This window comes from Danio rerio, chromosome 24 (assembly GCF_052040795.2).
Source record: "Danio rerio strain M-AB ecotype USA chromosome 24, GRCz13ab, whole genome shotgun sequence".
Lineage (NCBI taxonomy): Eukaryota > Metazoa > Chordata > Actinopteri > Cypriniformes > Danionidae > Danio > Danio rerio.
The window spans coordinates 6,017,024-6,042,677 of record NC_141044.1 but is presented as its reverse complement, the minus strand read 5'-3'; the positions used below and the strand labels follow the sequence as shown (position 1 = coordinate 6,042,677).

The following is a 25,654-nucleotide window of genomic DNA, read 5'->3' as shown; positions in this document are numbered from 1 at the left end:
GTTCTGCTGTCATTGTTTTTCTAGTAAGAAATAAATCATATGCTTTCTTTCATATTCCTTCCACTTTAAAATACATAATGATCAATAAAGGCTTTTGTTGTGCTCTTCTGGCACTTTGCCTAACTGTGCGTTCACATCGAAAGCGGCGAGAGCGTCAAAGTCGCCTGATGTCATTCATTTTCAAAGGGAGCCGATGGCGATAAGCAGCGAGGAGTGCTACATTTTAATTTGAATGAAGGCAGTAAAGACAAAGAAGCTGCTGCAGCTGTGTATAAAATACATTTATTGTTTATTTTATTGAGTGCAGTATTGGACCAGATGTTAATAACCTGGTTTTTATTTGATTCTCATTTTATAAACACATTATGCTAGTTTACACACTGCATTGTAATGACTTCTTTCTCCAAGTGGTCTAGAAACATTTGTCTGCTGTACCCTAGCTAGTGTGTGTATGTGTGTGTGTGTGTGTGTGTGTGTGTCTTCAGCTTGTCCAGCTTCACTCAGAGTCTGACAGACGCAGCAGAGGAAGTTCAGGATCAGCATCTGTTCTCCTCAGTTCCTCTGCTACTCCTGCTCTCCGTCTACAAATCATTGACAGCGTTTATCTACACTCATCCTCTCAACACAACCCAAGCCATGACTACTGGACTCAGATCAGTGTAATGTGTCTGGCCACCTGTGCAGTGCAACCAGGGATGACGCTCAAGATCATCTAAACTAGGCCGATCAGCCGGCGCTGCACTGAGACACCAGCGGATCAGCTGACGGCACTCTGAACACACAACAGCGTCTTCAGAAACACACAACAACACACGTCTGCATCTCTGAGTGTGTGTGTGAATCTCTGACCTGTGGACAGCTGTCTGGGGAAGAGCAGTCTGCTTCTGGACGTGACCCTCCGTGCGCCTCCGAAGGGGAAGCGGTCGCACAGGATGTTGAAGAGCGTCACTCCGACTGACCAGACTGTAGCTGGAGCCGCATGGTAGCGATGTCTTCTGAACCACTCGGGAGGAGCGTATGCAGGAGTGCCTGAGAGACACAAGGAGAGCACAAACACACACTCAGAATGCTGCAGGACAGAGCAATTCTCCTTACTTGGCATCACAAACATCAGAACATCTCCTAGAACTCAAACCCACCTGCGAAGTATCTGTAGGCCGAGCTCTTCAGCTGATCTCCACAGCCGAAGTCCAGCAGCTTGATGTCCTGGGTCTCTGTGGAGATCAGCAGGTTCTCCGGCTTGACGTCCCGGTGCAGGACGCCACGGCTCTCACAGTGTTTCAGCGCCGCGATCAGCTGCACCAGCACTCTCTTGGCCAGACGCTCGTCCAGACAGCCGTTCTCCTCGCAGAAGCTCTGGAGATCTTGGCAGGGGGCCGGACGCTCCAGGATCAGGATGTAGCGTCTGGGACGGTCAAACCAGTCCAGCAGCTGCAGGACACTGGGGCAGGCAGGAGCTGAAGTGACGCGGATCATCAACGCCACCTCCAGCGGCAGCCGACCCTGACCGTCCTGCAGAACAAACACTCCATTACCTCCAGAACTGAAGCAAACCCCTCAACAGATTCACACTCGACCTACAACTCTCAGTGTCTCGCAGGTTCGGTCTTTAGAGACGTACTTGATGGCCACCTGCACACAGAACATCGTCATCATTTACTGACATCAACATTTCTAAAGCATGTCTGAGTGAAGGAGGGAGGAAAAAGTCTTACTGGCAGTCCATCAGACCTGCGGATCCCAGCAAACACCGAGCCGAATCCACCTCGTCCCAGCAGCGGGCCCTTCACATACTCATCTGACACACAAGAAATGAAGAACACATGCAAATCATTTCAGAAGTGAGCCCTAAGATCTGGAAGATGAGCCTGTGCTGACCTCTGCGAGAGCGTTTGGCTGATCTCCGGGATGAGGTGGACGGGGTTTGCTGGCTGTCGCTCGGCCTCTTCCTCTTCTTCTGGTCTGTGGACACAGAATCAGCCAACTGGGACGACAGAGGTGCCAAATAACCCGGAAGCTCATCGGTGGCATCCTGCGTGTCTGTGTCCAGAGCTGCTGTCTGAGTCTCGGGGAAAGCAGCACTCCTGGATCTGGAGCGGCCTGAGGATCAAACATCAAACACACACACTGATTATTAATTATTAATTAAACAACACTTAATCTCACTGCTCACTTTGTTTTTGACTTTCAATTGAGACTTTTTCTGCTTTTCCTGTTGTTATTATAATTGTTTTAATGAATAACACTCATGTCACAAACGTTTTTAAGAAATCTTTTATTTGTAACATCATACAATGACATGCCAGTTACAAACAAACGAAAAATGTTAAAGGCTTACCTCGACTTTCACCCACGAGAGCCATGGACAACCTCCAACCTGCAATGAAACAAGAAAATACAGCAAAAGGTATGACAATAAAATGTAAAAGGATAGAAAATTAAAAACAAGAACAAAACGAAGTGGAAATTAAAAAAAGATCAACAAAATAAGCGATTGTCAAGAAATAATCCAAATTCCTGCAAGAAAATCAAACCAATTAAAGAATTTAAACAAGTTTTCTCTCAGAAATCCTCAAACAGCTTCAGAAATCTCAGAATCCGCTCAGAAATGCTCTGCAAATGTCGCCTCGCCTCAACCAACAGCCTGCAAAAGCTTTCGCGTGTTCATATATCGAGTCAAATCTCAAATCATAACACGCGTTGCCATAGCAACTCCACTTCAAAACCGCTGTCCTCGCACCTGAGCATGGCAAAACAATATATTCATGCAAACGCATTTAAATATTTTAATATGTTTAAAGCGTTATTAATTTCATTTCTATTAAGGATTTATTCAATGTCAATCACACGCAGTCAATAACGGTCATCATGCTAATAGCATACAAAAACTGAAAGCCGTATTTATTATTATTATTATTTTTATACAAGTTATGTTTTTTAAAAAAGCCCAATTTTGCTTTTCCACTAAATTTATTAGGCCAAAGAGCTTATCACCACAATCGAGCGTTTTGTAGAGCTAAATCACGACTTAATAATTAAAAGTTGTTATGTCGTGATCACGACAAAACAACTTTAATTAAGTCGTGATCACGACATAACAACTTTAATTATGTCGTGATCACGACATAACAACCTGAATTAAGTCGTGATCTCGACATAACAACTTTGAATAAGTCGTGATCTCGACATAACAACCTGAATTAAGTCGTGATCACGACATAACAACTTTATATAAGTCGTGATCTCGACATAACAACCTGAATTAAGTCGTGATCTCGACATAACAACTTTGAATAAGTCGTGATCTCGACATAACAACTTTAATTAAGTCGAGATCACGACTTATTCAAAGTTGTTATGTCGAGATCACGACTTAATTCAGGTTGTTATGTCGTGATCACGACATAATTAAAGTTGTTATGTCGAGATCACGACTTATTCAACGTTGTTATGTCGAGATCACGACTCATTCAAAGTTGTTATGTCGAGATCACGACTTAATTCAGGTTGTTATGTCGTGATCACGACTCATTCAAAGTTGTTATGTCGAGATCACGACTTAATTCAGGTTGTTATGTCGTGATCACGACATAATTAAAGTTGTTATGTCGAGATCACGACTTATTCAACGTTGTTATGTCGAGATCACGACTCATTCAAAGTTGTTATGTCGTGATCACGACTTATATAAAGTTGTTATGTCGTGATCACGACTTATTTAAAGTTGTTATGTCGTGATCACGACTTATATAAAGTTGTTATGTCGAGATCACGACTTAATTCAGGTTGTTATGTCGTGATCACGACATAACAACTTTTAATTATTAAGTCGTGATTTAGCTCTACAAAACGCTCGATTGTGGTGATAAGCTCTTTGGCCTAATAAATTTAGTGGAAAAGCAAAATTGGGCTTTTTTAAAAAACATAACTTGTATAATAATAATAATAATAATAATAAATACGGCTTTCAGTTTTTGTATGCTATTAGCATGATGACCGTTATTGACTGCGTGTGATTGACATTGAATAAATCCTTAATAGAAATGAAATTAATAACGCTTTAAACATATTAAAATATTTAAATGCGTTTGCATGAATATATTGTTTTGCCATGCTCAGGTGCGAGGACAGCGGGTTTTGAAGTGGAGTTGCTATGGCAACGCGTGTTATGATTTGAGATTTGACTCGATATATGAACACGCGAAAGCTTTTGCAGGCTGTTGGTTGAGGCGAGGCGACATTTGCAGAGCATTTCTGAGCGGATTCTGAGATTTCTGAAGCTGTTTGAGGATTTCTGAGAGAAAACTTGTTTAAATTCTTTAATTGGTTTGATTTTCTTGCAGGAATTTGGATTATTTCTTGACAATCGCTTATTTTGTTGATCTTTTTTTAATTTCCACTTCGTTTTGTTCTTGTTTTTAATTTTCTATCCTTTTACATTTTATTGTCATACCTTTTGCTGTATTTTCTTGTTTCATTGCAGGTTGGAGGTTGTCCATGGCTCTCGTGGGTGAAAGTCGAGGTAAGCCTTTAACATTTTTCGTTTGTTTGTAACTGGCATGTCATTGTATGATGTTACAAATAAAAGATTTCTTAAAAACGTTTGTGACATGAGTGTTATTCATTAAAACAATTATAATAACAACAGGAAAAGCAGAAAAAGTCTCAATTGAAAGTCAAAAACAAAGTGAGCAGTGAGATTAAGTGTTGTTTAATTAATAATTAATAATCAGTGTGTGTGTTTGATGTTTGATCCTCAGGCCGCTCCAGATCCAGGAGTGCTGCTTTCCCCGAGACTCAGACAGCAGCTCTGGACACAGACACGCAGGATGCCACCGATGAGCTTCCGGGTTATTTGGCACCTCTGTCGTCCCAGTTGGCTGATTCTGTGTCCACAGACCAGAAGAAGAGGAAGAGGCCGAGCGACAGCCAGCAAACCCCGTCCACCTCATCCCGGAGATCAGCCAAACGCTCTCGCAGAGGTCAGCACAGGCTCATCTTCCAGATCTTAGGGCTCACTTCTGAAATGATTTGCATGTGTTCTTCATTTCTTGTGTGTCAGATGAGTATGTGAAGGGCCCGCTGCTGGGACGAGGTGGATTCGGCTCGGTGTTTGCTGGGATCCGCAGGTCTGATGGACTGCCAGTAAGACTTTTTCCTCCCTCCTTCACTCAGACATGCTTTAGAAATGTTGATGTCAGTAAATGATGACGATGTTCTGTGTGCAGGTGGCCATCAAGTACGTCTCTAAAGACCGAACCTGCGAGACACTGAGAGTTGTAGGTCGAGTGTGAATCTGTTGAGGTGTTTGCTTCAGTTCTGGAGGTAATGGAGTGTTTGTTCTGCAGGACGGTCAGGGTCGGCTGCCGCTGGAGGTGGCGTTGATGATCCGCGTCACTTCAGCTCCTGCCTGCCCCAGTGTCCTGCAGCTGCTGGACTGGTTTGACAGTCCCAGACGCTACATCCTGATCCTGGAACGTCCGGCTCCCTGCCAAGATCTCCAGAGCTTCTGCGAGGAGAACGGCTGTCTGGACGAGCGTCTGGCCAAGAGAGTGCTGGTGCAGCTGATCGCGGCGCTGAAACACTGCGAGAGCCGCGGCGTCCTGCACCGGGATGTCAAGCCGGAGAACCTGCTGATCTCCACAGAGACCCAGGACATCAAGCTGCTGGACTTCGGCTGTGGAGATCAGCTGAAGAGCTCGGCCTACAGATACTTTGCAGGTGGGTTTGAGTTCTAGGAGATGTTCTGATGTTTGGGATGCCAAGTAAGGAGAATTGCTCTGTCCTGCAGCATTCTGAGTGTGTGTTTGTGCTCTCCTTGTGTCTCTCAGGCACTCCTGCATACGCTCCTCCCGAGTGGTTCAGCAGACATCGCTACCATGCGGCTCCAGCTACAGTCTGGTCGGTCGGAGTGACGCTCTTCAACATCCTGTGCGACCGCTTCCCCTTCAGAGGCGCACGGAGGGTCACGTCCAGAAGCAGACTGCTCTTCCCCAGACAGCTGTCCACAGGTTAGAGATTCACACACACTCAGAGATGCAGACGTGTGTTGTTGTGTGTTTCTGAAGACGCTGTTGTGTGTTCAGAGTGCCGTCAGCTGATCCGCTGGTGTCTCAGTGCAGCGCCGGCTGATCGGCCTAGTTTAGATGATCTTGAGCGTCATCCCTGGTTGCACTGCACAGGTGGCCAGACACATTACACTGATCTGAGTCCAGTAGTCATGGCTTGGGTTGTGTTGTGAGGATGAGTGTAGATAAACGCTGTCAATGATTTGTAGACGGAGAGCAGGAGTAGCAGAGGAACTGAGGAGAACAGATGCTGATCCCGAACTTCCTCTGCTGCGTCTGTCAGACTCTGAGTGAAGCTGGACAAGCTGAAGACACACACACACACACATACACACACTAGCTAGGGTACAGCAGACAAATGTTTCTAGACCACTTGGAGAAAGAAGTCATTACTATGCAGTGTGTAAACTAGCATAATGTGTTTATAAAATGAGAATCAAATAAAAACCAGGTTATTAACATCCGGTCCAATACTGCACTCAATAAAATAAACAATAAATGTATTTTATACACAGCTGCAGCAGCTTCTTTGTCTTTTCTACCCTAATTTAAATTAAAATGTAGCATCCCACAATTATAATTCAATAGACTGATTTCACACGGCTGCCATCACAAGAGTGAAATCAAGGCTGCGGTGAGAAGAAACCCGGAAGTATCGCATGAGTCACAGAGGAATGTTGTGTACCTGGCTGTATATCTTATCAGCGAAGAGAAAGCTACACACATTTATCATTTCACTGTCTTTCGAGTGACCCGAAGGTCCGTTCTGAATAGAAAGTGAAAATAAAAAGGGATATCAGACCTCATTTTCAGCTAAGTTAAGAGAAATGCCACTAATTAGCTAACGTTTTCTTTCTCAAATACACCAAACTCAAACATCAAACTCAAGTTAATGAACTGATTCATTCAGTTGTCAAGATGCTGAATTTCAATACTGAAATTTATAAAAACTGTCAATTTCCCACTAATATTTAAGCAATGTTGAACGCAACACCACTGATTTGCCATGGTGTTCACCTGTGCTCAACAGAAATGACTGTGATTGGCTGTGGAGTTCATCAGTTCACCCACCGCACTTCACTGATGTACTGAGTGCAAACACAGACGATCGATCCGCTGATGACTTAACTGATCTTTGCCGCTTTAAAACGCTCCAGCCTTCGTGCATCCGTGTTAGCACTCGGTGAAGTGTGGTGAACTGCTGACCTTCAAGGCCAATCGCAGTCATTTTCAGAGTTAAGTTTCCCAGAAAATAACTCCCCTGCTTGTAAACGTGCTAAGATATATCTGGCTTAGAGACGTCTTAAGATGCTATTTTGGAGTAGTCAATTTACTTATGGTGTATGTCTTTGGACAAAGTGAGGAAACCTGGGGAAACCCGTGGGAACACAGAGAGAAATTGCAAACTGTGCACAGAAAGGCCGCCTGTCCCGGTAAGGGCTCGAACCAGTGGTGTTTTGCTGTAAGGCAACAGTGCTAACCACTGGGCCGCTGTGCCAACCTATGGGAAGGGGAGAAGTAGGGGTGGAAAGGGGGATTCTTCAAGACCAAGATGACTAGAGTGGAAAACTCTGGTTATTTATAGTGTGTCAGTATTGATTTGATTGGTGCAATTTACGGAGCAGATGCGGTACCAGTCCTGTTCAATCATAAGCACGTGATCCTCTTGAAATTAGTTTATAAATAAAACCACACTTAAAGTTTAGAGAAATTGGTGTGCTTTTTGAAAAATGGCATTATAGTTTTGAAAGGTTAATTTAAAAGGCTGTTGTAGTATTATAGTGTTTAAGAAAAACTGTAATGCAATAGTTGTATTTTATTTTATTTAACAGGAAGCCCTTTTAGAATCATTTTAAAACAGGTAACATTATAAACCACGGATGTGTTTAAAGGTGTTGTGTACACATTAAATGATTAATGAATAAAGAAAAGTTTTTGAAGCAGCAATCGTACTTGCTTTAAGACTAGTTAAAACATTTAGCATGTTAAAATTTCAGCCCGACAAGTATAGTTTTCATGAAAACTAGAGTAAAACAGCAGTGTCTTCAGTGCCTTGAGTGTAAATGTGCATTAAAGAGTCAATATCTATAGTAGTGTTACATAATATATTACTTTTTCCGATAACGAATGGGCCATCTGGCAGCATGTATGTGCATATACTGTCGGTAAATAAAAAGCCACCTGACTGAAATACAGAAATAAAGTCACATAAAATATCTGACATGAAATACCAAAAGACAAAACAAAGAATGGAAGAGCTTGATGGGATCCTCAACAACAGATCTGAGCAAACCGCGTCTCCACGTTGTGCTTAGAGACTGAAGCCGGAAACGGTCAGATGTTGTGCCGTATTCCTGGCCTCAAAGTACGATGTGTCAGTCTCGTTGTCAGGCTGCGGGATGAAGGGCATCGTCTGATGGTGTAGGTTTTCCCAGTCCACACCATCAAAAAACGGGTGATCCTTCAACTCTGCACACACATAACATACAAAAACACGTGTTAGATTAAGATAAACTAATCCAACAGCCAGCAGTGTTGGGTGTGATGAGTCACAAAGTAACTAGTTAGCGTAATTAGATAACTCTTCCACTGAAAAAAGTAAAGGCTTACACGGTGTCCTAACAACATGCTGGGCCGCGACACACAATAAAAGGTATCTTTGTCCTTACCATCTGACAAAATTTTAGAAATGCTTTCCATTTCCACAATGTCACAGCAGAACAACAGCATATAATAGATGATAAAGAAAACCCAAGGGACTGGTTATGTGCTTTATTCAGTGTAAATGCTACCAATTTGAGTTTAAACACCATTTTACGTGGCATAATGCTGAAAGCAGGAGCAGATAGTTCACCTCAGGTCTTAACAATAAAAAAACTAGCAGACGGTTTGAAAATGAAAGTCAGAACTGGGACTCCAACAACATTAGTCGCTTAGTAGCCTATTACAAATGTTAAAGATGTTTAATGTGATCAGAACCCCTTACCATTTCGGTGGGAGTCATCGAAAAGCAGCTAAACAGCTTTTATTGCATCGTTGTTATTTACCGATTTAAATAATTCTGTACAGTTACATCCCTACTTGAAGTGTGACGAGATGCTTACTCCAAGAAACGAGATTGGGTTCACGAGGCGCGATTTTTAAACTCATTTTAAGAAATCTTCAATGATGAAATATATGAATGAAAAAAGCATTGTATTAATGAATTATATGTCTTTTTTGGATATTATTTTAAATATTAGCAAAATAATTGCTAAAATATGAATGGAAAAAAAGATTTTTATTCAGCTGAAAAAAAAAGAAGTAAAACAATTTAGTTTTTTTTTTTAAATCCACTTGTAATGAATGGTATTTTACAATTAATTATATGCAGCAAAATATTTTGCTAACACCCCTGTACAGTTTCACATGAGAAATCAAACTCATGTTCACAAATTGAACTTCAAATTTTGGGTGTTTCCTTTTTAATTAATCAACAGTTTCACTTTAATTCAGCAACATGTCATGCCCCCGTGACAAGCTCTGAGCTACTGGATGCGAGTATGAAGTAAATAGACGAGAATAGTAAAAGACATATTGATTTAATCTTGTGAGATCTCATAACGCCAGATCTCGTCACATCCTAATCTCTACTGCATAAACAAATCTGAAGTTTTCAAGCCTGATTCACCTTTTAAGCCGGCCCGTTTGAGTGTGTCCATGGTGAGCAGAATCTCAATGGCATTTCTTGAATTTGGGGTCAACTCCTCTTCTCCGTCTGGCCATGGTATATCTGTACACATTCATTCATAAAGCACACAGGGATCAGAAAACAGTCACCACAACCACCTCTTCACGGAGAAGAGCATTTGCTTATGTTAATATGCAATTAATAAACACATTTTCAATTAGAACTAATTTTGACATATGGTATGATACGAATTCAAAAATGTCATATAGTGGAACTATCAAGTATGGAAGCTTGTTTTATTTGTACAATTTTGACTTTTCATTTTCTCTGAATTCTGAGAGTTTGTTATGTTTACTTGGAAAAGCAAATTTATAGCTCATAATGTAGATGTAAACTCAAACATAGGAGAAACAGAGTCAGACTTGTGAGATAGACTCTATTATATATGTTTTTTAATCCCTGGCAGAAATAATTGTCTATAATCCCAAGATTATAATGAAGTGAAAATAAACAACACTGGACCAAGAATAACCTTGAAGAAATGTAGAAAATCTTAAAGAGTCAAGAAAAAAATGACTAACTTGACATCAACTTTCATCCTTCTTACCTCTGTTGAGAATGTTCTGGAACACCAATTGAGGGGTCTCATCGTTGAAAGGTGGGACTCCCGTGAGAAACTCGAACAGACAAACACCCAATGCCCACCAGTCCACCATGAAATCTGTCAGAAAGCAAAAAAAAAAAAAAGACTCAAGCTCAGATTACTAAATGCACAACATTCTAGAACACACGTTAGAAAGTGACCACTATTATACAGCAGTGATAGCAGCGATGATAAGTTGATTTTTAGGGGGAAGGGAAACAGCAGAACACACAAAACCAGCATGACATGAACTCTGGTATCATGATAGATAATGTTACGTAATAAAAAAAAAAATCTGTAAAAAGCTCAATGCTGTGTTTGGATGCACTAATATAATTATTTTGGCCCATATTTGGAGGACGATAACCAATATATGGCCAATAAATACATATCTTGATGTGAAATAGTTTCGGAGTCCAATTACAAAAACAAAATGCAAAAAACAAACAAACTAAAAAAAAAAAAAAAAAAAAAAAAAACAACAGTCAATTTATTGGATTTTAAAGGTGCTTTATGTACGTTTTTGACTCTTATAAAAAATAAAATACCATAATACGTTTGCAGATACTTGTTTATCTGAAAAGCAATGCTAGAGTCAGTTTTTCTTCATTGAAACTGTCTATTTCCGGCTGCGTCCGAAATCGCATACCTGACTTATTATCCAGTATGCGAAAAACAGTATGAGCTGAGTAGTATGTCCAAATTCATAGTATTCAAAAACAGTACGCGAGAAGTACCCGGGTGACCTACTCCCAGCGAAATTCTGTAATAAACATCCAATGTACGTTACACTATCCCATGATGCCACGCGAGAGATTCACACTATATAGAATATACTTTAAATGTCAATTAAAAAAAAATCTACAAAAAGTGGAAACTGCTATCAAACATCTAGATCTTTGATCTCACAAAATTATTTAAAGATTCAAGTGAAGTTACTTATTTCTATAGTACGTTATACAATATAGATTGCGTCTTTACATAAACAGGTCAACAGGACAATAAAAAATAAAGGCCATAACAATATTATATTTAGTAGGTGATATACAGCATGTCAGGCTGGTAAAATTCTAATGTAGTTCTAGTTAGATTGAAACTGATTCAGTTTAGTTTAATATGAATTGTCACTGTTGATATTCATAATGAAAAACTCTCACACTGGTAACATCTTGTCCCAACATAATGGTGGTTTAATTGGTGGAAATAATCTATAATTTAGCAATCAATAACATTTACAATCTCATAAGTCTTAGATAAAATTTAAAGACATGAATACCTTCAAAGATATCTAACATAAAGCCTTAAGGGTGAGCTTTTTCCATTAGTAATAATAACATTTGACAAACAATAAATAATTGGTAAGTAAAAATAAAATATCTGTTTAACAACACAATTGCCGAGGCAAAAATAAATAAATCATAAAACACTAATGCTGGGATGTGCTGGGTGGTTTTCAGGATGTTGCTATGCAGTTGCTAGGGTGTTCTGGGTACTCAAAAAGATGGTCTCTCTTTGTCAAAGTCTTCAATTATGCAAGATCAGTTGTAGGGTACTCTGGAAGGCAATGGATTCAACTCAATATGCTATGTTTTTGCACTAAACTGGCACAAATTTTTTGTAAACCATCCCCATGGTTCCATTGTTAAGAGCCAACACCATCAGCAAACTCTGAAGTTAACATGTTAGTCCATTCTAACAAAATACAGCAATGTTTCGAAAGCACAACAAATCCCCCACCTGGTATTAAAAAGACCGTTCACACAAAAATGGAAATTCAGTCTGTTGTTCAATATGAAAGATATACTGAAGAACGTTGAATTGAAAAAAACCTCTACATAAAACAACAAAAAGCACTGTTAATTAGTCAAAGATAACTAAAGTGTCTCTTCCTAATAACAGGGTATCTGCGGGTTTCTAAAAGTTATATTTAAGACTTATTTTATATTTATATTTATATTTATATTTTATATTTTATATTCAACTTTAGCTCGTCATTTGTTAATAAACTGGTTGATGCAGCAATTATGAGCTATTGTTATCTGCGAACTTCAATTACATAAGCAAACTCCCAGTGAATGTTAATTACATAATCATATATTGGGTTCTGCCAACGACTAAAAATGGACTTTAGTTCCACCTATGTTGATCTGTGTGATGATAGACAACAAGGTTTAAGTAGATTTTAAAATGAAAACAAAGTCTTATTTACAGGGTCATTTGATAGCATTTTTAAGATCTCGGAAATGCAGACTTAAGACATTTAAGACTGATTAAAACCTTATTTTATACTACAGAATTTAAGACTTAAGGATTCAAGGATCTGCAGACTGGCCATAGGGAACACTGATGGTCAATCTGGCCTGCCACCATGAATCTGACCTGACAAAATGGAATTTGTTTGGTTGAGGCATTTTAGAATGCAAAAAAAGTCATTTTTACTAGTTAAAAATAGTAATAAAATAACATAAAAATCACATTACTTGAAATAAGTTACCACCAACTCTTAGTATGACTTCCTTGTTGAGGTGCGCTTTCCCATATGATGTTGCAGAAACAATCTAGCATTAGGTCAGTGAACGGAGAACAGTTGTTTTTTTTAAGACAAAGGTTTATACTTTTGCATCGTGTGATCGACATGACCCACGGCGCCTGCCTTGCGTGTAGCGGTGCATTTTGAAACGCTAGTTGGCAATAGCTTTTTATGTTCCTCTGTGTCTTGTTTTCTCGTAAGTGTTTTGTTTTTTCTGAATGCTCCCTTAAATGTACAAGTAGCTAAAACTCGCTCACTCCGAGACGGAAACCGGCGAACGTGCAAAAACTATCATAAGGTAAACACAAAACAACAGTTTTCATTTAAAGCTACTTCACTTTGACACGTGTAAACACTCACTCCAATATGTTCGCGCGGCTCTCTGCCCCGCCCACACTGGTCACAGCTACCAAGTGGCCAATCACAGAGCTTGTGCTATGCGTCGTTGCGATGTGTAGTTACATTTTTAGAGAGGTGCGCATCAGTGTCGGCATCAGCCACGACGAGGTCTATGCAACCCCATGAAGGCTGCACCGGAGCATACGCGCAGACTCGATGCAGAAGTATAAATTAGCCTTTACACTACAAATCAATGCACTCCAAAGCATTTTTTGACTACATCTAGAAAGTTGTGGACAAGCTCAAACATTTACACCTATAATTGTCTACTTGTGAACGGATTGATGAAAAACCAGGTGTAAACAAGACTGAAGTTAGCTTACACTTTTCTGGATATTTTACTCAAGTTGAATGCCCCAGAATTCCCAAGCACCGTCATAACATCCCATCAGAGTTCAGACAGCAGCAATACAGAAGCATTAAGGGTGATAAATCAAGAGCCGCCAAATCACAAAAGCTGTAACCCATAATGAAATTAGTCAGCCACGTCCTCGTCTAATGCATCAAAGATAAGCTGCCCGCACATGCACCAACAGCTTCATGGCATGAAGTCTGAGCCGAATACTTTTAAAACATACATACCATAACGTACAGGCCCTGAAACTAAAACATAATGGCTGTTAATGAAAGAAATTCAGACCCACTTTGTATTACATGTTTTTATGATTGCACAAATTTGTTCAGATATTCTGGCCACTTTTTATTCTTATCCAAAATTTGCTGCTAGTGAAGTATGTTTGTATGTTCAAAGTATTGTATGTATGGTTTATGTTAGGGACAAGTTTGATACATCTCATATTAATTCCACATTTTATACAGTTTCAGAAATAAAGGTTTAAAAGTGGTCACTGGTGCAGTACCTTTTCAAAAGGTACACCCGTAATTTTGTAATTACGTGGTAATTTTTAGATACTGATATGTATGTACTACCTTTAAGGGCCGGTACACACCAATCCAAAGCCGAAGAATTAGAACAGAGGAAACCCAACTGTGTTATTGCCTCACATCTGGACCAAAAAGCTGTGCATGAACACACCAACTGAAAGCCAACTCATTTCAGAGTGCACGTTCTGCGCCTGCACAAAAGCACATGTCTTTCCACATAGCAAGGTGCAGTTTCTGTTTTGTCGTTAGAACGGAAAAACTGAAACTTACGATGCACACGTACAAAGCAAAAACAAAGCAGCGTTTAGAACCATTATCACAGTAAATGGCACTCACCATGGAGGAATTTGCTTCTGCAACGGTGTCTAACAATCTAAGAATTTGCAAATATTTCAGAAATGTAGCGAAATTACAGCCGGCCTCTTTGTGTTCTTTCATGGCTTGAATTGTTCACTTGCCACGTCACTTCACAACATCACACTCAGGCTCTGATTCATTGCTGAATAACCAGTCAGAGCCCTCTCTTCAGTCGATGGATGATGCAGATTCGACATGCTGAATCAGGCCAACAAGCTCAGACATTAACCCGAAAAGGCTATGTGTGGAACACACCAAACCAACTAACTGGAACGACGGACCAATGAAGCCTAACATCTGACTGTCGGGCTTGTTCTTTCCCGGCCCTAAGGTATCAATATAAGATACGTTTCCATCCACCTATTTTTATGTGTATTTCGGAATACTACAAAAAAAACTTATATGCACAACTGAGTAGGATCAATTTTATTCTATATAAAAAAAAATAAAAAAATGCCTTTATTTATTGAATAAATTCCTGCATGCGCAAAAATAAATTTAAAATAAAAAAATTAAATTAAAGGTTGATTTTCTTTGAACATATTACTTGACAGCATAATGGGATGCAATGGGATTAATACACAAACCAGTGGACTGATCAAATTTGACAACATTTTAAAATGTTTTGGTCATTCTAAAATTTCTCAGCCAATGTCCATCATCAAAATGGCTCTCTCAAAGAGTGTCTCACACCTCCAAAAGCCACCATGTATGCATTGCATCTACATCTTCAGAGGCACAAGTACTTTATTTTTAAAGAAAAAAGGCTCACAGTGGCTTCTTCCAGTGCAGAAAATTCTACTTTTAATATTTGGCACCAGTTTTTTCACGAAGTGTTGATTTAGTTCTCTTTGACTTTTTGGATGAAAACAATGCTTTATTCACAAATGTTTTATGTAATATTCCAGTTTAGGCATAAATCTAATTCGCGACTTTGAACAGAAATAAAGCTTATATAGTCCCATTTAGCTGCTTTTCCCCTGCATGGTATGGTACTGTTGTCACAACAATGCATGCATTTACACTGCAGTAAATGTGACACAAACCAACTCACAGCACAGAGGTAATGGAAGCAGCGGCTTCTGCAGACTATTTAAAAGTAGTGGGTTTGGTGTCTTATTGCTTTAAGATTATGGCTTGCTTGGAACCTCACCCAAAGTGGTACTAATACCAGTTACTAGGTACAGAACACAGAGGTAAAGCTCCCAAAATGAGCAGAACTAAACCAAACCATTTAGTGGAAAATCAACTTTTGGTACAATTGTGTACCTTTTAAAAAGATACCACCCCAGTGACATTATGGGCATTGGACACCAGAGACGCATGTCTACAAAAGATAAACATACATTTCAAATACAGAACATGAAATTCTTACCATGAGGCTTGCCTAATAACAGTTCTGGTGCCAAGTAGTCAGGAGTACCCAAAATAGGAGCCCCTTCAACACGTTCAGGACCTCTACGGACACTTTTAGGTGTCCTATAGGGAGTGTGAGACACAACCATCTGCTGGGGAGTCTAGGAAAAAAGAAAACATGACTCAGAAATGGTTAACCTTTATTTAATTTATACAGTGTAGATTATTTACAGTATGCAGTGTTATATTTGATTAGAATTTTCAGTTGATCAGGGTTCTCACGCTTTCACAAACAGCAGAATCAAGGATTTTTAAACCACCATTAATTTTAAATCGAGCACTTTTGTAATTCATACCACAGCATATATTGTGCTATGTGTTAACATGTTATCTCTCTACTTTGTTGACCTGAAAGAAGGTTATCCAGGTTACAAATAAGAGAGCGCGCGGGGGCGGGTTTTTTATGGTGAAGGATTATTGAAGATATCTCGTGTGTGTGCGAGGAGGGAATTAACGAAATAAAGATTGCTTACTAAATAAACCTCATGTTTATTCAACTTTAGACAAACAGCAGATTCAATGATTTTTAAACCACCATTAATTTTAAATTCATCACTTTTGTAATTAATCCCACAGCATATATTGTGCTATGAAAGTCCTTACTGTACTTAACATTTCACTTAAACTTGATATTTACATTAAAATTTTAGATTAATTTTCAAAAACTGGCTATTTTAAAAAGTTATGCTCAAAGAACTTCAATAAAATTCAATACTTTAAAAAACTAATTACTAGTGATATTCGAATGCCATTTATGAAATATTGATTGATTGGTCAGTGTTACTGTACAAGATTTAAATGTAAGATTTTGAATTGAAAAATTTCTCAGTTTTTTCATTCTGTTTTTGACAATTGAGTACAATTGTTGAAATAAAACCATAAACAAAGCACTATCAAGGACCTGTTTGTTTTTTTTATGTACTTTCCAGGCCTTGAATCCACATGTTGAAAAATAAAGTACTTTCAAGAAGACTGAGAACCTTGGTTTAAGTAAATGAAACTAAAACAATGACCAAAAACCAAACCAAACCATGAGAAGTATGTATTGTTGCACCTCTAATGAGAACCATCCCTTTAGATAATTCTCCAGTTTTGCTTGAGCTCCTCACCTGGTAAAGGGAGTTGCTTAGACTGGGCCTTTTCTTCTGAACTGGAGTCACAGCATTGTGAAAGGATGCTGACGCAGACATTTCCATGGCATCAAACGAGGCCAGGCTGAGATGTGACGTACATGAGCGGTTGATTGAGCTACAGTAGCTCCTAAACGCAACCACATTTTTGGGTTTGAGGAAGCCGGGTGATTTGATCATACTGTCAGACAGGCCATGAGGATGATCAAGCAGAGAACGCTCACATTCACCCCTGCGCTGCTTTGCGCTGCTATGCTTTGGTGTAGCAACTGTGGGTCTGGCCATTGGGGTGACTGCAGAAATCTCGTTTTCGTCCAACTCCTCAAAAGACGAAGATAAAACTTCTTGTTTGGCGTCTGACAGTTTTTGTGGCGTGTTAGCAACCAGTGACATCTCATGTGCCGAGACGTCAGACTCTAAACTTAGGCTTCTTCTGATGTTTCGCTCATCACCGGGCGAGGTTGAAGAGCTGGAGTTGGGCTCTGCTTTACCCCCCTCTTCCCCCTGATCTTCCAGTTCACAGAAGAGGTTTTTGGCCACAGCTATGGGACTAGACTGCTTTGGGCCAGTTCTCTCATTGAACTGTTGACATTTAGGTGCACTTTTAACATCGTCAAGCCCTACGATCGAGAAAATTCCAGTCAAGCCTGTGTGGGCCCTTGAGGTCTTCTCAGGAATCTGAAAGGATCTCTTGTACGCTGCGTCATTTTTCTTGCATAGAATCTCAGCCTGTTCTGGGCTTTTCTCAACCTCCTCAAATGCTCTCTTTACTGAAGATTTGAGCTCTTTTAGAGGCTCTGGTTTTATAAGACCATTCCCAACTGACTGATGAGGAACAATCTTCTCCAATGGAGTGGCAGAGTTGTCAGTTGCACCAAACTGGAGCCTCTTTGCAGAAAGGTCAGGTTTAATATTCCTGCTGTTGGTAACTTGGTTATTGAGGGGAGTAAAAACAGTGCTGTGATCCTGAGCTCGCGCTGGAAGCGTCTTCCTCTTTTCCACAGGAGTCAAGGGAACGTTTCTTGACTTTCTGTTGTCAACTTCTCTTCCATTCAGCTGTGGAATGTTCTCGACATCATGCAAGTTCTAGGATTAAATGACAATTTCAGAATGATTTACTTCATTGTATGCACATTACCATTCGAAAATCTAGAGTAGGTAATAGTGTTGTCAGAATACTGGAATTTGATACCAACCAATACTGAGTTTTTTCACATCTTCCACTTACGCATGATGGAGGCCACTGTGCTCATTGGAACTTTCAGAGCAGCAGAAATTTTTCTGTAACCTTCCCCAGCCTTGTGCCTTGAGACAATCCTGTCTCTGAGGTCTACAGACAATTCATTTGTCTTCATGCTTGGTTTGTGCTTTGACATGCACTGTCAACCCTGGGTCCAGTACGGAGTTAATTTTAGCGCTGTTCAGAGCGTTCTTAAACAGCGCTGATTTGCCATTGTGTTCACGTTCTCAACAGAAAAGACTAGCCGCGAAGGTCATCAGTTCACTGAACTCCCTACTGTTTACTGAGTTTAACAAAAGATACACTGGAGCATTTTAAAGCTGTGAAGATCAGCTGGTTTGTCTAGAACAGGGGTGTCAAACTCAATTCCTGGAGGGCCGAAGCCCTGCACAGTTTAGTTCCAACCCTGCTCCAACACACTTACCTGTAGGTTTCAAACAAGCCTGAAGGACTCAATTAGTTTGATCAGGTGTGTTTAATTAGGGTTGGAACTAAACTGTGCAGAGCTGCAGCCCTTTTGGAACTGAGTTTGACACCTGTGGTCTAGAAGTTGACATACAGTAGGGGGGATTTGCTAATGAATCGACTGGTCTTCACAGCTTTAAAATTATTTAAAATGCTCCAGTGTCCCTGTATCTGTGTTTACACTCAGTAAACAGCAGTGCGTTTGGTGAACTGATGATCTTAACGGCCAATCACAGTCATTTCTGTTGAGCATGTGACAAAAAGAATAAAGGCTCAACAGTGATCAAATGTTAGTGGGAAGGTGAAGTAGAAATGGTCTCAGTATCAATTGGCATCGAACTCCAGTATCGTGACAACTCTAGTAAGTAGTAGAAAACAGCACTTTTATTCTGAAAATATGTTTTCAGCAAGCAAAAAAATAAATAAAAATTTAAATAGTTAAAAAGTTTTCTTAAGACAGGGTTTCTGCAAGGACCTTTTTAAGACCATGACATTTCAGACTTGTATAAGGATTCATCAAAAAACTAATTCTGATAAGTTATTTCTTAGCCACATATTTAAAATAATGTGTCAAACAAGCAGAGCCTAGTTGTATACATTAGAGCTTAACAATAAGGACTGCCCAATGACCCGGAGCCAGCGTGCGAAGCGGGATTGTTACCTGATCCGGGCAGTGCTGCCTTGTCACTAAAGGTTCATTTGCCTGTGACTATTTGTCAATATATTAATATTATTATTATGTAAAATAAAATATAAAATATAAAAATAAATTAAATATCAAGGAAGACTCTGTTGGTGTTTTCCCAAATGGCCATAACTAAACACATTTTATACTTAGTTGTACACTTAGTTTAATGTTAAATAAGAAAGCATTATTTATTGTACATTAATAAAGTGTTTTCATTGCCATTGGTTATTGTTTATTACACTGTGATGATAATTTATGCTATTTTTATCTTTCCCATCATCATTTAAAATCAATATTTTAAAGTGTTTTAAAAGTTTTATCTGTCTGTCTGTCTATCTATCCGTCTATCTATCCGTCTATCTATCTATCTATCTATCTATCTATCTATCTATCTATCTGTATATCTATCTATCCGTCTGTCTATCTGTCTGTCTGTCTATCCGTCTGTCTATCTGTCCGTCCGTCCGTCTGTCCGTCTATCTATCTATCTATCTATCTATCTATCTATCTATCTATCTATCTATCTATCTATCTATCTATCTATCTATCTATCTATCTATCTATCTATCTATCTATCTATCTATCTATCTATCTATCTATCGTTTTAATGTAATTTCTTTGCTACTTTGTCTTGGTCAGCCATGCTATTTCTCAAAACCCGATGAACCAAAAGCTACGGATGCGGATACACCACCTGCTCATCTTCCCACATGGGGCTGACGCAGTTTTCAGAGTCAGTAGTGGATGGTAGCATGCATGAGTGTGTGCTCCCAACACTCATAGTATCGAGTCTCTTCCCTGACTTTAACAGCCTTGGTGTCAAACTCCTCGCCAGCAGGACAGGACTGAACACACTGTTGGATGCTAGAGAACACCACAAGTTAGGCTTCCTTATTCTAGAACAGCAAGAAAGACTATGGATGTACATTTATCCACCACATACCTAGAGCTCGACTTGTGCACACTGGGGAATTCATGTACTCGGCCCGTCTCTTCATGAGAGGTGAGCCCAGAGACCTGTTCCTCTGCTTGACTTTCCCACAGGACATTGGGCTGCCCAGTACTGTGCTGCTGTGACGCTTACCCTCTATAACTGGGGTGTTCTGCAATTTTGAGACAGAGACCGATTAAGGATCGCTCACGCCAAGCAGGGAACAACAACATATCAAGCCATACAATATATAAACTATGCATCTGCAGATCTACTTACAAGACCAAGAGAGCTGATCAGTGACAGAACTTGACCTGGTGTTCGAAAATAATCCTTTGTAGGCTTCACCAAAGATGGTGTGGTTAAAATGTCCATCAGGTTTAGCTCTGGATGGTGAGAACATTTAGTAAAACTTGTGATAAAAATAAACATTTCAGCATTAATTATTAGGAAATAGAAACATACCTCTGTCGAGTTTAACCTTGGAGAGGCCAAAGTCTGTAAGCTTAATGTGACCCTCGTTCGAGATGAGCATGTTGTCTGGTTTTAAATCCCTAAAACAAATGACAAAAAACTAAACATGGTGAGTTTGACAAACAAAACACTCCAAATCACTACTTTTCAGACATACCTGTGAATAATGCTGTGTCTGTGAAGGTAATCCAGCGCGAGCGCCACCTCTGAGATGTATTTCAGAGACATGTCCTCATCAAAGTAGCCATAAATATGAAGAAGCGATTTCACATCTCCTCCAATCAGATACTCCATCACCTGTGGAAGTATGAAACATGCACTGAAACATTTGCAGCGATATGAACTTCACAAAACCTGTAAAAACCAGGAGGATCAAAGATGATACTGTCCGATTTAGAGTCGCATTACAACTCCTATCCATTGAGCTCTTGTTGGAGGATCAACCTTAAAGCATTTTTAACTTATGGCTTTCCTGCAACTTGCTAAATGTATTTGTATTAAGTATTTATCATTGGCTGGAATAATTTCTGGCATAATCCATCTCTCCACAAGTTATCTTTTTTTTTTTAAATCGCTATTTCGTGTCAAAAGGGCTGTATTGTAGGCCAAGTGGCCCAAAAATTGTAAAAATGTTTAGCCATTGAGGTTCCACTGTGTCCAACAAGATCCCAGATTTACTGTTAGTAAAAAATAAATAAATTTAAAAAAAACGTATCGGTAACAAGTAATGTCAAGATTAAGATACAAAAACTCAAAATGATTGGGGTTGCACTGTGATCCTGAAATAGAGTGTTTTAATGTCATCAAATGCTTCTTGTACTAAATTTCCCTGCCACGTTTCACCCCAGTACATACCAGATAGACTTTAGTTGCGGTTTGAAGGGAGTAAAACAGATGCACAATGAAAGGGCTTTTACTGAGAGCCAGAGCATCTCTCTCAGCTCTCATCTGCTCAGTCATGTTCTTATCCACCATTTCTGCTTTCTTCACCACCTGAAAAAAAAAAAAAAAAAAGTTAACTAATGTTTACTGATTAGGCATTTTGTAATTAAATGGGTGCTATGCTAATGATTTACGGAACAGGAGGTTTTGCAGACGTATTGAGTAATGGATTTCACAGAAAGGATTTTGTTATCCATTTTTTATGACATCACACATTATTTACTGTCAACAACTAAAAGGAACAAAATGTATTCTTAGGAATTTTCAAAAAAAAAAAAAAGAAAGGAAAAAAAAAGAAAATGCTATTTGAACAAACCAATATGTAAAACAAAAAATATATACTTTTACTAAACTGTATTATTTGTACTACTTTTACTACACACTACTACTGATCATATTGTGTAAAGAAATGTGTTGTACTGTTGTTTCCATCAAACAGCTAACAGGTTTTGAAGATTTCACTTGGGGGGAAATGAAAAAAATAAGTTGTTTTATTTTCTGTAACTGAAGTGCAATGCGGTTTTAAATGATTTTTTATAATAATAATAATAATAATAATTTATTTAAGCCTGTTTTTACTGCTTGTTCAGATGTATATTGCATATACATTTAATATAAACATACCTTATACAAGCATAAAGATTAGATAAATTTACAAACAATAATATTTTCAAGTGCACAAGGCTTTTTTGTTCAAATAGTCTCTGATTTTGGAAATAAGCACATTTAAGTGAACAATACTATAAAATTAGGTTTCTTATAAATTAATTAGCATTTATAAATGTCAAATTTTGTAAGCAGAACAATCATATAAAAACAGTTGTCCCCTGAGATACTCGGTAAAACAAAAAAGTACATTTTCTATTATTGACGATGAAGTTTTAAACAATGAGCAATACATTTTTAACCCCACAACATAATGTAACGTTAGCGGAGTACGTACAATACCAAAATAAATGTAAAGTTAGTCTTCTTGTATTAATTGTAAAAAGTATAACTTATATTAAGAATATAATATTTATAAATAATGTCTTGCTGGATAACACGTTACCTTGATGGCATAGAGTTTGGAGTTGCATTTCTTTCTGGCGAGGTAAACCTTCCCGAAAGCTCCTCGACTGATGGGTTTGACGAGCACGAAGTCCTCGATGGAAGGAGCTTTTACTGCACTGTTTGAGCTTTCGCATGCCAATCCACGAGCTTCCATCTCTAAAAAAATATTAATTTAATACAACTGGCTGATGGTAAGTCCACTAACGTAAGTGGTCGTTTGTGTTTCCGTGCAGTCAGGCGTTCCTCATTCAGATACACGCAAAAACGTTTTAATGGTGATTATTGTGTTGGAAATCAAACACAAATCACCATGAATGCATGTAAAGGCTACATTTATTTAGACTGTTACGTTATTTGTTTGTTGAGTCTTCAGTTCAGTCCACCGCATCCATTCTCACTTGTTGTTGACAGCCGCGACAAGTTTGTTTTGAAATTTGAAATGTGGCACAAAAAATTGGGTCCTAAAACGAGGTGCTTTGGCCGCCCTAATTCGAAGAAATTAAGTAATAAACAAAGTTAAACGATATGTTTATGTTTATTCGCGATTTTTAAACAGCTTACATTAGTTTTATAACGCCATACTTTTAATTTTAATCTTAAAAGAGGCAAGTACTAGCTACGTTTGCGCAAAAATAAATCAGGCAATGTTTCGGTCTCCCTACTCTTTCTATCTGACAAGGCGCCCTCAGCTGGTTGTGATGGTTAAATTCTTAGTATGTTGTTAAAAAGGTGTAACATGTTTAATAACAAGGATTTCGAAAATATCACAAATGTAATTCTGGGTTTAAATTCTGTATAACCACAATTCTTAGTCTCGGAGATATTTAGCATTGATTTACAGTGGTATCGTTTGGGTTATAATAAATTAAGATAACCAGATCAATGAAGCTGACATATTTGAATCAATAACTTGCTCATTCTTGGGGATTTCAACCTTTTAAATGCCACGAAACCCAAAACATAGACTAGTTTATTGTATAGTAATAGTTTATTGTATGAAAATAACTATTAATTAATATGTTTTTATTAATATTTGTTTTTATTATTAACCTTAATCAACGTTTTTAGTATTAATTCAATGTTGATTTATTTATTTCAATCACATTTTGTTTGATTTATTATTTTGAATCCTTATTTATGTGAATCTTATTTCACCTATTATATAATTATTAGTTATTATATTCACGTAATTTGATTAATTTCCTTGTTTTTAATATTGTTTTTATTCATTACAATGCACATGCATTTATTTGAAGAAATAATATATATAAAGTAACGATTAATTTGAATCTTAGTTGTATTATTTTATAGTTTGTTCATTCCCTTTTTAATTTAGATGCTCATATTTTCATGCTTTTTTTTTTTTTTTTTTTTTGGCCTAAACATTTCATGGACCCTCGGTACTCTCATGCACACCCGAGTTTAAAAACACAAACATCAAACAAACATTTGAACATGCATAAGCAGACTAAGGACAGTAGACTGTAGTTTGTCTATACTTCAGCCGTCCACCAGAGGGCTGCAAAATGTTTAGGCTTAATTTTTTTCAGCTAAGTAATACTATATAACTCAAAATATTAATTAATATAGCTCAAAGAAATACTATATTGCTCATAATAATAATTAATATTTATTTTCTTTTCGGCTTAGTCCCTCTTAGTCCCTGTAGTCCCTTATTAATCAGGGGTCACCACAGCGGAATGATCCACCAACTTATCCAGCACATGTTTTAGGCAGCGGATGCCCTTCCAGCTGCAACCCATCACTGGCAAACACCCATACACTCTCATTCACACACATACAATACTGCAATTTAGTTTATTGAATTCAGCTATAGCGTATGTCTTTGGACTGTGGGGGAAACGAGAACTCCACACAGAAATGCCATCTGACCCAGCCGGGACTCGAACCAGTGACCTTCTTGCTGTACGGCGACAGAGCTAACCACTGAACCACCATGTCGCCAGGATAATAATTAGTATAGCTCAAAATAATACTATATAGCTTAGAATAATACATAATGTACAACTTCAAATTAGAAAAAGCTGGGACAGTATGAAAAATGCTAACGAAAAAAGGAAGAAATAATTTCTAAATTAACTTTGACTTGTATTTCATTGCAGACAATACAAAAAACATAATGTAATGTGTTCCTCATGATTTTTATTTTATTTTTTAAATAAACACATATTCCAATTTTGGTTCTTTCAACACATTTAAAAAAAAAAAGTTGGGACATTAAAGCCTTTACCACTTTGTAATGTTGCCATTCCTTTTCACAACACTTAAAAAGACGTTTAGGGACTGAAGACATCAAGCGATAAAGTGTTTCAGGTGTCATTTTGTCCCATTCATCCTGCAAACAAGTCTTAGTGTGGGCAACAGTACGGGTTCTTCATTGTTGCATTTTGCGACATTCTTCAAAATGCAACACACATTCTCTATTGGAGACAGATTGGGACTTCGGGCAGGCCAGTCAAGTACCTGTATCCTCATCCAGCACTTTGTAATGTATGAAATCTTTCCATTTGAATAAAAATTGGGGGGAAATATAGCCTACAGAATTGATGATAATAGAGTTGACGGTCACAGAGTTAAGGATAACAGAGTTGACGGATAACAGAGTTGATGCATAACAAACTTGACGATAACAGCATTGATGGATATCAGAGTCAACGATAACAGAGTCGACGATAACAGAGTTGATGTTAACAGTGTCTACGATAACAGAGTTGACAGTAACAGAGTTGACAGTAACAGGGT

At 38.5% G+C, this 25,654-nt stretch overlaps 3 protein-coding genes across 6 annotated transcripts; 1 reads left to right on the top strand and 2 right to left on the bottom strand.

Moving 5' to 3' along the window:
• Window positions 1-263: 263 nt before the first annotated feature.
• On the bottom strand, window positions 264-2,641 carry pimr64 (Pim proto-oncogene, serine/threonine kinase, related 64). Its single transcript, XM_087309095.1, has 8 exons — window positions 2,339-2,641; window positions 1,879-2,100; window positions 1,716-1,798; window positions 1,582-1,632; window positions 1,140-1,512; window positions 850-1,029; window positions 677-772; window positions 264-581 (listed from the first exon to the last, which is right to left on the bottom strand). Exons 1-8 carry the CDS (start codon window positions 2,361-2,363, stop codon window positions 565-567), a joined length of 1,047 nt encoding a protein of 348 aa, XP_087165221.1. The 5' UTR covers window positions 2,364-2,641; the 3' UTR covers window positions 264-564.
• Window positions 2,642-4,219: 1,578 nt separating this feature from the next.
• Window positions 4,220-16,859, top strand: pimr63 (Pim proto-oncogene, serine/threonine kinase, related 63). 3 transcript variants are annotated; one of them, XM_087309093.1, is made up of 8 exons: window positions 4,220-4,522; window positions 4,761-4,982; window positions 5,063-5,145; window positions 5,229-5,279; window positions 5,349-5,721; window positions 5,832-6,011; window positions 6,087-6,182; window positions 6,278-8,282. In XM_087309093.1, exons 1-8 carry the CDS (start codon window positions 4,498-4,500, stop codon window positions 6,292-6,294), a joined length of 1,047 nt encoding a protein of 348 aa, XP_087165219.1. In that variant the 5' UTR covers window positions 4,220-4,497; the 3' UTR covers window positions 6,295-8,282. The 3 variants fall into 3 exon arrangements, with proteins under 3 accessions (XP_087165219.1, XP_087165220.1, XP_087165218.1); XM_087309094.1 differs by lacking the exons at window positions 6,087-6,182; window positions 6,278-8,282 and adding an exon at window positions 14,681-16,859; XM_087309092.1 differs by having other exon boundaries at window positions 6,087-6,381.
• Window positions 7,865-23,328, bottom strand: mastl (microtubule associated serine/threonine kinase-like). Of its 2 annotated transcripts, XM_087308461.1 has the most exons (13): window positions 22,890-23,320; window positions 21,752-21,889; window positions 21,054-21,193; window positions 20,888-20,976; window positions 20,702-20,808; window positions 20,435-20,594; window positions 20,186-20,355; window positions 17,078-18,184; window positions 15,928-16,069; window positions 13,893-13,913; window positions 10,346-10,459; window positions 9,739-9,840; window positions 7,875-8,537 (listed from the first exon to the last, which is right to left on the bottom strand). In XM_087308461.1, exons 1-13 carry the CDS (start codon window positions 23,043-23,045, stop codon window positions 8,380-8,382), a joined length of 2,604 nt encoding a protein of 867 aa, XP_087164587.1. In that variant the 5' UTR covers window positions 23,046-23,320; the 3' UTR covers window positions 7,875-8,379.
• Window positions 23,329-25,654: the final 2,326 nt, after the last annotated feature.

Bases quoted from the DNA above. Each gene is read 5' to 3' on its own strand.
- pimr64 (XM_087309095.1), bottom strand. From the start codon at position 2,363: ATGGCTCTCGTGGGTGAAAGTCGAG. The intron at 1,799-1,878 runs GTCAGCACAGGC...CTTGTGTGTCAG, and splicing joins AGCCAAACGCTCTCGCAGAG to ATGAGTATGTGAAGGGCCCG. The intron at 773-849 runs GTCAGAGATTCA...TTGTGTGTTCAG, and splicing joins CCCCAGACAGCTGTCCACAG to AGTGCCGTCAGCTGATCCGC.
- pimr63 (XM_087309092.1), top strand. From the start codon at position 4,498: ATGGCTCTCGTGGGTGAAAGTCGAG. The intron at 5,146-5,228 runs GTAAGACTTTTT...TTCTGTGTGCAG, and splicing joins GCAGGTCTGATGGACTGCCA to GTGGCCATCAAGTACGTCTC. The intron at 5,280-5,348 runs GTAGGTCGAGTG...TTTGTTCTGCAG, and splicing joins CCTGCGAGACACTGAGAGTT to GACGGTCAGGGTCGGCTGCC.
- mastl (XM_087308461.1), bottom strand. From the start codon at position 23,045: ATGGAAGCTCGTGGATTGGCATGCGAAAGCTCAAACAGTGCAGTAAAA. The intron at 21,890-22,889 runs GTAACGTGTTAT...TTTTTTTTTCAG, and splicing joins CCAAACTCTATGCCATCAAG to GTGGTGAAGAAAGCAGAAAT. The intron at 20,595-20,701 runs GTAAGTAGATCT...TCAAAATTGCAG, and splicing joins TGATCAGCTCTCTTGGTCTT to AACACCCCAGTTATAGAGGG.